General features: G+C 40.4%; 2 protein-coding genes across 6 annotated transcripts in view; one reads left to right on the top strand and one right to left on the bottom strand.

Annotated features, from left to right (window-relative positions):
• Positions 1-5,021, bottom strand: LDAF1 (lipid droplet assembly factor 1). 5 transcript variants are annotated; one of them, XM_056503512.1, is made up of 5 exons: positions 4,815-5,021; positions 2,958-3,092; positions 1,931-2,099; positions 1,404-1,542; positions 1-851 (listed from the first exon to the last, which is right to left on the bottom strand). In XM_056503512.1, exons 2-5 carry the CDS (start codon positions 3,027-3,029, stop codon positions 761-763), a joined length of 471 nt encoding a protein of 156 aa, XP_056359487.1. In that variant the 5' UTR covers positions 3,030-3,092; positions 4,815-5,021; the 3' UTR covers positions 1-760. The 5 variants fall into 5 exon arrangements, with proteins under 5 accessions (XP_056359487.1, XP_056359486.1, XP_056359483.1 ...); XM_056503511.1 differs by having other exon boundaries at positions 4,470-4,822; XM_056503508.1 differs by lacking the exon at positions 4,815-5,021 and adding an exon at positions 4,181-4,298.
• Positions 5,022-7,329: 2,308 nt separating this feature from the next.
• DNAH3 (dynein axonemal heavy chain 3) overlaps positions 7,330-15,171 on the top strand; it is a 51,418-nt gene continuing 43,576 nt past the window's right edge. Inside the window, exons 1-10 of the mRNA XM_056503507.1 lie at positions 7,330-7,432; positions 8,325-8,438; positions 9,222-9,426; positions 9,805-9,838; positions 10,340-10,520; positions 11,026-11,215; positions 11,486-11,681; positions 12,592-12,717; positions 13,430-13,625; positions 14,904-15,083. Of these exons, the coding sequence (XP_056359482.1) occupies positions 8,349-8,438; positions 9,222-9,426; positions 9,805-9,838; positions 10,340-10,520; positions 11,026-11,215; positions 11,486-11,681; positions 12,592-12,717; positions 13,430-13,625; positions 14,904-15,083 (1,398 nt within the window). The 5' untranslated portion in view covers positions 7,330-7,432; positions 8,325-8,348. The remainder of the gene's footprint in view (positions 7,433-8,324; positions 8,439-9,221; positions 9,427-9,804; positions 9,839-10,339; positions 10,521-11,025; positions 11,216-11,485; positions 11,682-12,591; positions 12,718-13,429; positions 13,626-14,903; positions 15,084-15,171) is intronic.

The raw sequence follows: 15,171 nt of genomic DNA, 5'->3' as shown, positions 1-15,171 counted from the left end.
TGGTTAAACAAAGAACACTTTATTAAGCTAATATAGTTAGATACTTTCTTAATGCTTAAAAATATAATAGCATTTGCAAAAATGAAAAAAGTTTAAATAACATACACAAAGTTACAACTGAGAACCAAACCAGGCACTTTAAATACAAGACCTAAGACCTAAATGTACCCCTGCTATGATGAGGCAATGAGAATAAGGAAAATATCCCTTTGGAATAATACAACAGCTAAAGGGAGATAAAGCTTAAACCATGACATATGACAAACCCACATTTCCCTGTATAATGAACATAAAGCATTGGCCTGGTGCACTTGTACTACTCTAACAAAGGTTGTTAAGGCTTACAAATACTTTTCCACATTCAAAATGTGTTTCTACTGTTCTGAACTTTGATACTTCTGTATCAGTTACCATTGCTATGTACTAAAGAGTACATTCAGAACTCCAGTATCTGAGAAGTCAAGTATCTCCCTCCCCTTTCTGTCCACCTAATTACCATTGACATAACAGTACCAACTACTCTTACATCCCTTTACCAAACTTTATGGACCATTCCATCATGCACATACACTTACTCCTGCACTGCACTACTGCTGCTTGTTTATTCTTAAAATCCCTTTTACAGTGCCAGTGTAAGATGTATATTGGTTTTTCTCACTCTCCAGGAATACACAATGGCTGAATGCTAAATGAGTAAACAATTACATAGCAAAGGCTGGAAATGTACAGCTAAGTGCCTATGAAGTGGGGTGAAATCTACTTATTCACTCTTTCCAGTATTGGCAGAAAGATCCAAGCCAGGCTGCTTCTGTGGTAAACTTCCATTAACATCTTGCTTCCTTATCTGGCCCCTGTGTACATGAGAAAATAGTGGTTTTATTGTCTGTTCTGCCCCAAGATTGTCTTTTAACTTTTCGCTCAAAAAAGCTGAGCAATATGAGCAAATCTATGACCAGTTTTACTCCCTTATTCTACAAATGCTGGTAAGCAGAGATAGCTGGGTTCTCATGCAGGAAGAACTGCAAAAGGTTGATCTTCTACACAAAATTCTACTTGGCAGTGGGTTTTAATGGCATTTAAAGCAATAAATTGGAGTGAAACAAAATTGCATTTTACTGCCTGATGTCATGTTGTGTTAGCACATTCACATTTAAAGACCATTTGTATTTCCTCTGTCCCAAATAGGAAAAAGGGCATGAATGAACACTCATTGGAATACCTATCAATGACCAGATGTGTCTCCTGCATTTTAAGTCATGAGGGTAGCCTAAGATTCAAAGCATTCAAGAAACATTGTTAAACTAAGCAACAGTGGGTCACTTAGGAAAAAAATGGAATAATGTATGCAATAGAACAGCTGCAGATTTTGAAATGCAAGCATGGATAAAGGCATCCATACTCACCTTGATGCATACCAGTAGTTGACCAGAGTTGAAAGTGCAATGTAAGAAACACTCAGCACTCCAGACACTCCCAGGGACAGGGCTCCCAGGCCACACAGCACACACAGAAGGGCTATGCCACCTATGGCTATGACAACACCTAAAAAACATCACTTTGTTATTTAAACAAGTACAAATAGAAGAGCTCATATTCTATCATAACCACAATTTCAAACAATTTGGGGAAACCATCTTCCTCACTCATGTGGCTAGCCTGCATAAAAGCTATGCATGCTCAAGATAACTGGGTTAGGCATATCCTGGTGGATGAGACTAGAAAGGAAAATAGGATTTCCCCTGTATAGACTACACTTAATTAGATTAGTATTCTTGTATTAAGAGTTTTACTACTGCTGAGACCTGAGGACTACACACAGAAATCCTCAACTGCTAGGACTCAGACTTCCAGAAGAAAAAAATTAAAAAGGGAAGAGATAGCATTGCCTTAAAAGAGAATAGGTAAGTACATCCATAAGTGCATACAGTACCTTCCATGACTATCACACCAATGCAGGCCATTACAGCTGTTGTAACAACAAAAACCAGGAAAAATCCAACAGGAATAGCAGACACTGCAATAAACATCAGGAGTGATAAGGCAACAAAAGGATGGTCATCTAAATATTGGCCGACTCGAGAATTCATGAAAGCAACAACCTGCAGATGAATAAAAAATGTTTTAGATTATTTTTAATATCTTGTCACAGATACCTTTCACAGATCACTGCTGCTGTAGTAAGCTACAGGTAGGATAGATCTTTTGTCAGTCTGCAGCTGGAATAGGGAGCACCTCTTGCCTCTGTTTCAAAATCATGGAAACTTGCTGCAAACTTAGATAACTTCAGGGCAAATATAATTCTACCAACAACAGACATGTTTTTCTTGGACTTCCCAGTTCTATTCTTGCACCAATTATTAAAAAAACCAAACTCACAAAAAAAGCAACTAATCTGAAAACAAAAAAAAAAACCCAGTCTAGCTGTAGCTTTCACTGGTATCTTGGCAACTGTTATTTTGATCTAGAGACCTCTATTCATTTTAAAAATCTGCAACATTTAAAAATGCTCAACTATTCTTTTATCCATGGCTTAGTAATATCTGCAACCTGCTCATTTATTGAATCTAAGCACAGTGCAGGCATGTCTGTATCAGAAAGTTGTTAAGAATTTAATTACTGGTAAAAAAAATCCTGTTACAGAGGCAGTCACAAGTATGCACTAGAATTCTACTGCAGTGGTTTCCTCCCTTGAGGAGAGTTTCAGTTCTTTTTATAGGAGTACAACCATTTCACTAAAATGCCACTTTTATATCTCAAAGGGTTATGCCAGTTAAACACAAAAATGCAGAACAGGTTTCCCTCTTTCTTGACTGAAGGTGTGGGAGGACAGGCCTTCCCATAGGCCTCATAGTGTTCACTTAAAAAATAGAGTGCATTTAAATAGATCAGACTGTGGTATCCTGATAGTTACAAAAGGAGTAGCTTTATAAATATAAAAAATTAGAATTTAGACCCACATTGGCGTTGCTGTGGATGGTCTGCACCACGGAGTGCCACTGCTTCTGTAGTTCCTGCATTTCTTTAGACATGTTATTAATCCTCAGCCACGACCTCTTCTGAACAGACAGCTCTCACTCAGCCATCCAATTCCCCTTAAAAGTAAGGTACAATTAGTAAGACTCATACAGATGCTTTTTGAAAACAAAATGTTTCCTTTGTATAAAGACAGAATGCAGGTTTCAGATGAAGTGATACACAGCTAAAACATTACTTTGATAAAAGCACATCTAATATAGAAGGCTTGTCCCTGCAAGCTCTTCTGAAACTCCCAAAGCCAAGCAGCAAGATACAAGTGACTCTCACCTTCTTCCTTTATAACATTAACCCTGTGTTTACCCATCAGGGTATTCATTTACATGTAAAAACATCACTTCTAACCATTGCATGGACAATTCGTTGCTATGGCTGCTGGAAACAGGTAACACACTCATGATTCTTATTTCTGAGAGCATCCTTGTGCTCAGCAGCCAGAGCATACCCACACAGCTTCAAAACTCGGCCCATTAAGGCAAAACGCCTCCAGACGCTTTGAACATATTTAATTGTGGCAGTTTCAAGGAAACCTCAGCCCAGCAGTCTCCCTGAAAACTTCCAGCTGTTGTTACAGGGGGACCTTTACACAGGGCAGGTTAGAGGATGCATTTTCCCGTTTGCAACCGCGGGCAGCCAGGGCGGCAGTGTCCCTGCAGACACACGGGCCTTGCCACACGCACCCACTGTCACACACAGCCAGCGTCTCACAAGGCCACTGTCACACACAGCCCTTGTACACGCACCCACTGTCACACACAGCCAGGGTCTCACAAGGCCACTGTCACACACAGCCCTTGTACACGCACTCACTGTCACACACAGCCAGGGTCTCACAAGGCCTCTGTCACACACAGCCCTTGTACACGCACCCACTGTCACACACGGCCGGTGAGCCCTCGCTGCCCGCGGGCCGCGCCCGAGCCCGGGCGTTACCTCGGCCACCGCCCGCGGCCTGCAGCGGCACCAGAGCCGCAGTGAGCGCCCCTCATCACCTGCTGGACAGCGGCTCCCCGGCTGTGTTCCCCGGAGGTAAGGGGGGACACGGCCCCGCTCCCGCAGCCGCCGGGCCGCGGCCCTCCCGCCGAGCCGGGCAGTGCCGGAGCTCGGGCTGGCGGAGCGGAACGGCCCCGGGAACGGCCCCGCTCACCTGCGGCTGCCGCCCGCCGGGCCGCGGCCCCGCTCGGCCGCTCGCCGCCGGTGCCGGGCCTGCAGGGCTTGCCGGGCTGGGGGAGCGCCGCCGCCTCCGCCGCTGTCTCCTCCCCGCGGGGGCCGGGCCGGGCCCGCCGGTGGCGGCGCACGGGGCCGTGGGGGTCGGGCCGGGCAGGGCCCGCCGGTGGCGGCGCACGGAGCTGTGGCCGTGCGGCTCCAAACTTCGCCGCGCTTGGCGGCGCTGCCCGATGCCCCCCTCACTGTCCTGCCCTTCACCCCCGCCCTACCTCAGCCGCTCTGTCCGGGCACCTCCTCAGTGTCCTAGAGGTTTGCGTTGTTTTAGGACATGCAGCCTGCAGCTTTTTGGAATGGAGGACGGAAAATGCGGGTATGCGCACGCTGTGGAGGCGTGCAGAGGCTCGCTCGGCACCGCACCTCAGCGCTCGGGTGCCAGCAGCGGCTCCGGGGGTGGCTGTAACGCCACCGTGCCCAGGCTGGCAGCAGCGGGGGCAGCTGCCCTGGGCTGGGAGTGTTGCTCACGCCGTGAGCAGCTACAGTGGAGCAAACACCTCACACCTCCCCTGGCACAGCCGCCTTCCCCCGCCCGGCCTCCTGCTCCCACGCGTTCCCACCTTGTCCTGCTGCCTCCAGGTGTTTACACGCGGCAAACCTGTTCGGGGAGACGTGGCGTGTGAGGAGTAACTCCTGTAAGAATTTATCTGGGTTTTCAGCAAAAGCAGCGCTCCTGCAGTGGCTCAGGGTTTGGCCGGGACTGTTCTCATTGAGGTGTGCGCACGCTGGTTTGGCCTGGCTGCTCTCCAGAGCCATCGTGACGGTGTGAACACGCTTCAGTGAATTCCCAGCTTCTGCTGCACGGAATTTCTCGTGCTGTAAATTGCAATCAGAAATGAGTTAAATGTTCATGTTTCTCGTGACTGCTTTAATCATTGAGTTGGTGCCACCTGTGAGAATATTACAAAACTGAGTGCTAATGGTTCCATTATTTTTTAAGGGCAACAAAATAAACAGCATGTTTAATTTGGAAATTATTGCAAAAAGATGTTTTGTGAACTATGGAGGGGGGGTGTTAGACTTAATCAGACTGTTGGAGCTCAGTGTCTTTGAGGTGCTGATTTCAATGATCTGTGAAGATACCAGGATTTGTGGAGACAGAGGGAGTAAGATCTGCAAATTAACACATATCTGGACTCTAGAGTCTAAAAGCCTAGCACAAGATACCTGCAAGAAGAGGATGGTCAGGGCAAATGTATTTTGCATGAACTCTTAATGTGTTAATCTCTCGTATTATTAAAGTGCATAGTGGATTGATATTGCTGCTGCACTAGGGTTTATCATAATAAACTTGTTGGTTTGTATACTTTTTAAAAAAGTGAGCATAGGGGAAACTGACAGAGTTGCAGTGTGACAACTCAGTGATAATGGTACTATAAAGTTTAATGGAGCTGAGTTTAAAGTATACTAGAGATTTTAAATTTCTGGCTTTTTTCAAACATGCCATAGCTGCAGTTTTGAAGATAGTCTCATACTTCTTAGAAAATTATTTTATTGTTATGCATAGTTATCTCTTCTGCTAAAAATTACTATACAATCTTCCTCTATTAAAAACAACTGGTTTTAATGGTTTTTAGCAGAGATAAGTTATTCAACTTTGAAGGGCATGCACAGATGAGCATCCAAGTTGATGTGCACAGAGGAACAGTAGTTACTCTTAACTGCTGCTTAATTGAGCTTGTCTTCATGCCAGTGTCAGCTCCAATTAGCAGGAAAATACTCATGTTGCAAACCAGCACTGAAATATTTGGAGAGTTACAGCCAAGCAATTACCAGCACCAGCAGTGCTGCTTCTGTACCCTGCCCTGCTGGCCTATGTTAAAGAACTGTGGCCAACAACAATACTCCACTTGTAGATGGTATAAGGGCAAGATATAAGGAAAGCTCTGCTGTTAACTGAGGGATATCAGCCATTCTCACACCTCACAGAAAACTGGATGAAAAATAGCAAGGATGATGGGAAAGGGTTTAAAATGGAACTCTTGCTGTGTTGGCAGAACACGTACAAGGGCCCTTTTGAGGGTAAGATATGAAGAGACTGTGCTGGATTTCATGTTGGATAGTTGTAATTCCCATTTCTGGAGGAATGTGGTGGAAGGCTCTTTCAGGACAGAGTGATGACTGTGAGTAGGAGGCAAATGCATACAGACCTAGAGGATTTGGGAGTATCCCATCTGCTGTGTTCAGATCCTCAGGGAATTTGATTCTGAATGGTGGTAAAGATGTTAGGAGTCAAGATTTTGAATCTTGAATATTTTTTTTCCAATTCTTCTTAAGAAAATTTGGGTTTGTAGAGCCTTTACTGCTCTGGGAGCTCTGTGCAGTGCTTTCATGCAAAAGTTAGAATAGCTCAGGTATCTCAGACTACATTTTTCATAACTTTCAGAGGTAAAAGGAGCCTGTACAGTTCCTCATTGGTTCTACAACTGAATCTCCCTGACCACAGCTTGGCACAACACTGAAAGGGGCTGTTTCCTCTCTGCTGGGGGAGGAGGGAATTCTGTCTCCAGGCACCAGCTATGCTGTAACTGTGGCAACCAAGCTGAGGACTGAAAGGCAGAGTGTCAGAGGAATTCACCAAGCTGTGACAGGCAGAGGGACTGGTACCAAGGGCCCCTGCAGGTAGTACCTGCCCTTACCCTGCTCACCTGTGCATCCTGTGCATGTGTGAGGCATGCAGGGTGTCTTTCCCTTTTCCCTTTCCTTTTGACATGGGCTTATTCTTTTGGCAATTAATGTGTGGTTCTGCTGTAAGCCACAGCTGGGGGGCCCAGAGTTCCTGGGACATTGGAAGAGATCAGCAGGGAGGAAACTGGTGTTGGAGAGTGGAAAGGGAAGGGTTTAACAAAGCCTTGCTTGAAGGATATCTGGGGGGAGTTAGAAAGATTAAGGTGAAAAGTGAGCTTGAGAGGAATGGTGAAAAAAAGAGCATGGAGGTTTGGAGGAAGAGAGAGTTTACTGTTGTAAACAAGGAATGTGAGAGCTGATTTTTCTTCTTCCTGGCAGCTGGGATAGAAGCTGATTGATATCTTGTGTGGCACCTGAAATGAGTCTCTAATTCTTTTTCAGTGCATGTTACAACAAGGATGTTCACACTGAAGGGAAGGATCAAAAAATTCTAAGCAAACAAAAAACCCAAAGCGAAATAAAGCCAACACAGAGCCTGAGTCTCCTGAGGGTAAGTTCCTTCTGCAGTGACTGAGAAAGATTGATAACTTTGCCAAAACTTCAGATGAAATTGGCCATTACTGGTGGTTAGTGATTTGATATTGGAAGAACACTTACTAAAAGACACATGTTCTCATTAAATATTCTTTGGACTTAATCCTTTATAATGTACTTTTTATTAAGGATTTCTTTGTTCAAATATTAGGTGTTTGAAAGGCTGGTTGGCATATAAGTCAGGAGTTCTTTTAGGATGAATTATGGCTTTTTAAATGACTTCTTGTACTTTTAAGAATGAATGAATGGATGTCCTAATAAGCTGTATAATTTATTCATTTTTAAAGTACCCTAAGGCCCGATCCTTTAGTCATTAATCAAGAGGAATTCATGCTCTCTTTAATGAGTTATGTCTGACTGCGATAATGTTTTTATTTCTGTGTGTGTAGGCATGCTGGGGAATACCAAGGAGGTAAATCAAATCAGTTCTTTCTCAAATTTTATTTCTAGATGGGCTCTGCTTTGATATTGAGGAGGGTACAGTTTTGGTGGTCTGGTAGGATTTAATATTCTAATATCCAGAGTTTGTACCATTACAAATTCCATGTAGAGTCTTTAGTGTAGCTTAAAATATTTAACCAATTTTAAGTCGTTTTCAGGGATATAAAAATAAGTTGTTGTATTTTTAAACTGGAATTTACTGGTGTTTAGAAGTTTCATAGAATGACTGCAAAAACCATGTTTTGCTGAGGAATCTACCACAAAAAATGGCTGTTCCCTTAAAATTTGAAAAGTTGCAATATGTAATTTTCAATGAAAACTGAAGGACTCTGTTTCTTCTTCATGAATCTTTTTTGAAACAGAGTATTTCATAAATATCTTTGAAGCTGCTTTTTATTTCTGTCTAGTCACAGAACAATTCCACCTGCAATATGAGTCAGCCAAGACGGTCACTGAAATTACCACTGCGACACACACCTGCACCTGCTTCTGCTGCAGATGCACCTTCAGACTTGTATCAGGTATGTGCTCCCTCCTCCTGCCAGGCCTGCACACATTCCATGTGCTGGCAAATTCCCTTTCTGTGCAATGGGGTTTGGTGGGCATGGTGGTACTGGGTCAAAGGTTGGACTTGATAACCTTGGAGGTCTTTTCCAACCTTAATGGTCCAATGATTCCAACTATATTTATGATTGTATCTTATGTACTTTTATCTCTGAGGGTGTTTTGGGACATGCATCTCATGTGGCAATGAGCTCTCTCAGTAAAGTTCAGACATCAGGAGAGATGAAAAGTCCATCAAGAGATACCAAGTCACCTGAGGAAACATGGGATGTACAGACAGAAGAACTCTATTACAAATCCTTACTGATGTGAGGGAAAGACAAGAGCTGAATTTGTTAACTTGTACTATTCTTCAACTATTATAAGGGCTGAGTGCTAAAAGTAGGCAGGTCATTAACAATGGCCTGAGGAATAGGAATTTTCTAAATCTAAGCAAATAAAAGAAGAAAAGAAGCAAGATAGAGATGTGGGGGAGTAGAAAGAACTAGATAGTGTACTACATTCTCTTATTTACAAAAAATACCTTAATTATGCAAAAAAAAGCCTATGACTGAATTGTTCTGTAAAATTATTCTTATACATGTAGAGAGCACAGTGATATAAAAATAGATCAGTGGTCAAATGTATGTCTGACCTATGTATTTCCTTTTTATACTAATTGATGTTTAATCCTGTTCTGGCCCTAAGAAGGCTTTTTAAATTGCTGTGCTTTGCAAAACTTCTGCTTTTTTTTTTTCCAGTTTCTCCTTCAGAAAAGCCGTTATCCTCCTTTGATGCAGGAGACATCATGGACTTTGGCAGCTCCATTCAAAGAACGGGATCACTACAGAAGCCCAAGTGACTCCATTGCTAATAACTACACTCTTACTGCACAGGATTTAAAATTGAAAAATATGAAAAAATTCAAGTCCTTTTCAATGGTAGAGCTAACAGAGGCTTCACTGTGTATCCATACTTGAATGTGTTTATAAGTTTAGGCTTGCTTGTTCTGTGCATTGTTATCTCTTATTCTTTATCTGCTAAAGCATCATCCCTGGAAGACATTCCTTATCCCTAATAAACACTTAAAGCTTATCACCTCAGAGTCAGTACAGACAAATTTGCCAATGCATGCATAAATTCAATTAATGAAAGGCCAGTTTCAGATTTACTAATTAGGTTTATCCCTTGGAATAATCACAAGCAGTGCTTCTGTGTGACATTGTATTTTTTTCTTATTTCACTATGTGATTAGTTATCTTAGCTGTGTTTTTCACCAATATGAAATAACATCTTATTTGAAAAACATGTCTGTATGTGATTTTTCTTAACTGATATTTAAAGCTGCAAGGAAAAAGCGGCGATGGAGTTCTGACAGGTAACATACTATAATGTTATAAAGATACAGATTATTACAGTAAGTCTGGTTTGAGATGTAATTTAATATGTCTTTTTACTGAATGCTGTGTTAAGCATCCAAGCATGAAATGTTAAGTCCCTACAAAAAATGCATGTGCATCAAGACTGGCTTTTGTGTGACAGGATTTTAGTAAGATAATCACATGAAAATACATGGAGATCTTGGGTAACCTAAATAACTGTCCTTGTAGGTTTGACTCTGATAGAACTGCTCATAAAATACTGCCTGTCTGGGTGATACTGGGCAGTTGTAAGGGTTGCATGGTTGAATCCTTTATGTTAAAGTAATATATTGTATTATGCAGTTTTAATGACAGTTTTTTTTATTGAGTAATTGAAATACTTCCATAGGTCATACTTGTTCTCAGTATAATACAAGTTGTTTATATAATCATTGTCATCTGTCCTTCAACATTACTGCTTCTTTATTCACTAAACTTGTATTACTTTTTTTTAAAAGTGATTTGTTAAAGAGTTTGAATCGCATTTCACTGAGTGCACCTGCTCACACACCAGAGCTGCATGTCTTAAATTACACACACAACCAGCCACTGACCCCAGAAGAACAATTTGCTCTCATGGATTTGCACGAGAAGGAGATAAGTAAGCGAGAAAAGCCACCTTCAAGTGATGACATAGAGGTATTTATATTATTTCTTTTTAAGGTGAAAGTAGTAGCAGTAATCATCTGCAAGGTATCTGGAAACTGTTTGCTAAAAGGTAGCTGAGAAAAGCAGGCAGTACATGAGGATTAGGAGATGTAAATACTCAATATAGCAAACTGCTGTTCAATATTGCCAACTTCTTTTTCATTTATTTGTAGCTACTCTGATTTTTGTTGTAAAGGTAAGTATCTTCCCAAATTCTTAACCTCTCATGTTGTTCTCTAGTACTTTGTTGATCAGTAATTCAATATGCTGAACTGAGTTCTAGTGGTCTATGTGCTTGCATCAACACAGGTGGAAGTATTGTACATATGTCAGTGCTTTAAAAGGAACATAGATAGATACCCAAAATCCATTCTATTCAAACACCTTTCAGTTACAGAAAAGGCTTAGGTGATAGAAAAGCTAAAAATACTTTGTAGTAATTAATTATCTGTCACAAAATTAATACAACAAGCATCATCTTTTATACATTTTATAGCGGTACTGTCACTACATACATAATGGAGTGCGAGAAGACATGCTGGCACCTCAAGATAAGGAAGTGGTGAATAAAATTTTAAAACGTATTCCACCTGACATTCTTCCTAGCCTACAGATGAAGATTTTCCTGGCAGGTTTAAAAGAAGAGATTAAGACAGACTATAGTGTCAGCCTCATGAAAGCCATTGGTAAGGCTCACAATCTCTGGGCAGTTCCAACTATGTAGACATTTACTGCACTTTGAAAGCAAATCTCCTTCTATTCTTAACATCTATGGAGAATTTCTTTGGGGTCAGTAGAATGACAATAGATTTCTGAGAGAAAAAAACCTGTGATATCTATGTTAGTTTTAAATGGGCAGAATTCTAGTGCTTCCTGAACTATGAAAATACAGTGGTTCTGAATGTAGATTTTGGCTATACATGCAGTCTAACCATGATATATGTGATTTGTTCTAGTTGATTATGTCTTGTTGGATCCAGCTGAGAGGAAGAGACTGTCTATTCGAAGCACCCCACGCCCTTTTCCCCGGAGAATTATCTGTGCACCGGTCCCATGGCACAGCTCTTATAAAGAAACAAAAAGTTGGAATGAAAGCAACCTGTTCATAGTGAATTCATTGATGCTCACTTTGCAAGAGCTCTGGCTTTCTCAGTAAGATGACTTGTTCATCAAATCTTAATGAAATGTAGCATGTTTTTATTTCATGGTTTGGTTAGAGGGTGCATCTGCTGACTTCTCTACATATACTACAAAAATCCTGGGGGAGCCACTATATAGAAAGTCTGTTTTCTACATAATTCTTCTTTTTGGAGCCTCTAAGAATTTCAGCATAAAATAATTGTTTCCTGAAATCACTGAATCAACATGTTACATGCTGTGAAAAGATTATCCCCTTTGTTAAAAGGTGCTATGCCTAGATTAAGAGTCAGTGCTCAAGTAAATGGACATTTGGAATTCTCATCCTTGTTGCTGATATGAACAAAATTGACTCTTAAAACTGAATATCTTTCAAATTTTGTTTTTGAAATTTGCACTGGGGACATTTGAAGATTGAACTGTGTAATCTTAGGAAGTTAAATATGGTGATTAGTAATTCTGAGAGCTGTTTTTGCATTTAAGGAACATTTGCAAGGAATGTAAGCTTGTATGTTACAGACTGTGATATATGCCATGCTGCTGAAATTTCTTTTTTTTTCCCCCATAGTGTAGTCAGGATAGCTGCTTACTAATATGGAATAGAAGCAGTAGGTGTCATTCTGTATGTTCTTTAATGACTGGATACACTAATTAATCTAGGAAAAGGACAAGGCAATTTTAGTAGAATTAAGGGTTTTAAATACAGCAAGTACAACAAAAATTTGTGAAACCCTTTATGTTTGTTGATAGAAAAACCCAACCAGAAATGAACGTTTGGACAGCTTAGTGATGGAGTGATATTTATACATGAAATTACATTTTTAGTGTTTATAATACACTTGAGGCCTTCCTGACTGTATTTCGTGGATTTTTATTTTTTTTAACAGTATTCCATAGGGATGTCCTGTGTGTTTGCCTTCCCTAGGTACAGCCAGGTCCGGTTTGTTCGCACTGCAGAGGTGCTGTGTGGAAACCTGCCCCTGCTGCCTGCGGAGTTCGAGGGCATCGTTCAAAGGCACTGTGCAGAAGCTCGTGATATCCTTCAGCACAAGTCAGTGCCAGCTCTTAGAGCTGTAGATAAATAGAGTATCCCGGGGTCTGACTCACATGCAGGCCCGTTTTTAAAACTGATCTTAGGCTGAGATGACACCAGTCCCAGCCGCCCCCAAAACAAAGGGGTGAATAGCCCTTAGAGGAATAAACATCAGGGTGCTGTCAGAGCCTTTGGAACTGCAAGAGTGCTTGTACAAGAATAAATGGTAATAAACTATGAATAAATGGAGACTGGAATTCAGAAGGTTTCTAACCGTGAGAAGAGTGGAGTCTCTTTAAAAATGGTGATGGAAAATCTTTTTTTTTTAATGAAGAAAATCAGTCAGTTTAAGAAAGAGAATATATGAGGCACATGATAGAAAGTGTTTACATTCTACTGCTTGAGATATCTTCCAAATTTGTTTCTCATATAATGCTAGGAATTGAATATTGTTTCATAATCAATAAAACAATATAATTTACTATTGTTTTGTCTATTACTATTAATTTAATCAATGGTCCATTATAACAAGCATCCTCAGCTTTAAAACTCAGTTTTCCTCTAAGTCCTGGAAAATATAGTTTTGTTTGATATCTAATTATCAATTCTCTTCTAGCCCTTTGGATTTTGCTCATTCTTTGGGTAATTTCTGAGTTTAAATTTCTTTGCAAGGAGCAAAATAAGAATAACGAGCCTTTAAAAACTTTGTCTCCACGTTATCTCATTGTAGGTGGATCCCAACTTGTGCATCTGTTTTCATTGATCAGAAAAATATGTGGCTTCATTTTGCTCCTCAAAGGAACTCTGATTCCTCAGAGAAAGTTGAAAGCTATTTTAATTCTGTAGCAGCTCTCATGTCATTGCAATTGCGTGAGATGGTCATTAACTCCTTGGAAGATCTTCTTGCATTTTTCATGATCCACAAGGTATGTGCTGTCAGGTGTATGTATAGTGTTCTGTTTTACATGGAGACAATTCATAGAGTTTTATAATTCATATAAAATCTAGTGGTTCTTGGAGGCTAAAATGTTACAAATGGCTCTTGCCTCCATAAGCAATGGCTGTATCCTTCAAAGGCTTGTCTGTAATCAGTGGATTTTTTGCATGGTCAACACCTGCAGACTTGAATGATCACTTGGCAGGTCTAGGGTTACAAGTAACAGTTTATAAGAGTTTTCAGCACAGTCTTGAGTGAGTGTGTGCATTTAGTTCAGTTTAGTTTAATTTTAATTTTTCTTGGTCTTAACAAGTTACAGTATTTCTCTGAAAGCACAGAAATAAGCCCTTTTGAAGACAAAAGTGTGCACAGTCATGTATGTAATTCTTTGCAGAGGTGATTTATGGGTGATTCCTGTCTGTAGCCAATGAGTGCCATGTATTATTTCAAATAATGCACAGAACTATAACAATAACCATTACATAGTGGGAATTTTTACCACTGTTTTGGCTACCATAAAGTTGCTTCTTTGATTAAATGAGTTTTTTTAAATATAGGATCACTCAGGACCTACCTTGATAAAACAAAATGAATAAATATGGTGGCTAAATACTGCATTGCAGAGGATCAATTAAATCAATCACTTGATGCAGTTTACTATCAGACCTTGCCCTAAGCCTTGCCACTAAACTTTGCATCTGGATGATGATTGTGTGGCTGATGGTTGAGTTGTTAAATTATTTTTTTTTTAGTTTTACCTTGTGAGTTGGTTTGGGTGGGCTCTTTTATTTGTTTTGTTTTGTTTTGTTGCTTGTTTTGTTCTGTTTTTACTTATTAAAACATCCATATTACGAATCTAGTCATGGATTAGGACTCCATTATTGTAAAGGCAATTTGGGGGTGGTGCAGTTCTTACTGACCATACAATTAAAGGCAATTAAAACTAGATTCTAGAATTTATTGCTGGTGGATATTATGGATTACTTTTTTTTTTTTTTTTAAGAGATTTTGTTTTGTATGATAATTAGGGCTTCTGTTATTTAAGAGAAAAGGCAATTAGGCTTAAATCCAGTTTAACAATTCTAGCTTTTATAGATTCATTTAGGAGTCAGCACCATAAGATCTCATTTAAAACATCAGGTTTTGTATAAATATCAGGGAAGGTGATCCCATGGCGTTGTGCAGGAAGGATATTTGGGGAGTTTAAAAATTTTTATTCCTACAGCTCACTTCCTTGTTCTGTAAATTTCTTCTTCTTTCCCCTAAGGATGGAAATGATTTTGAAGAACCATATCAAGGAACACAGTTCTTCCTAGCTCAGGTGCTCAAAGTCAAACTCCTTGTGAAAGAGCCTGAGATTGTCTTTGAGCCACCTTTGGGAGCATGTTGGGATTTAATCAGTCAGTGCTTCAGGAAGATCCTGCAGAGTGCTGAGGAACTCCCAAAGGTACTGAGAAGTTAGAGCTGCATACAAAGTACAATATTAATAAAAACTATCTGTAATATAAAAAGTTATGAATGAGGCTGAAGACTGA

Source organism: Oenanthe melanoleuca, chromosome 14, assembly GCF_029582105.1.
Source record: "Oenanthe melanoleuca isolate GR-GAL-2019-014 chromosome 14, OMel1.0, whole genome shotgun sequence".
Classification (NCBI taxonomy): Eukaryota; Metazoa; Chordata; class Aves; order Passeriformes; family Muscicapidae; genus Oenanthe; species Oenanthe melanoleuca.
This window is presented reverse-complemented; position numbering and strand designations above follow the sequence as displayed.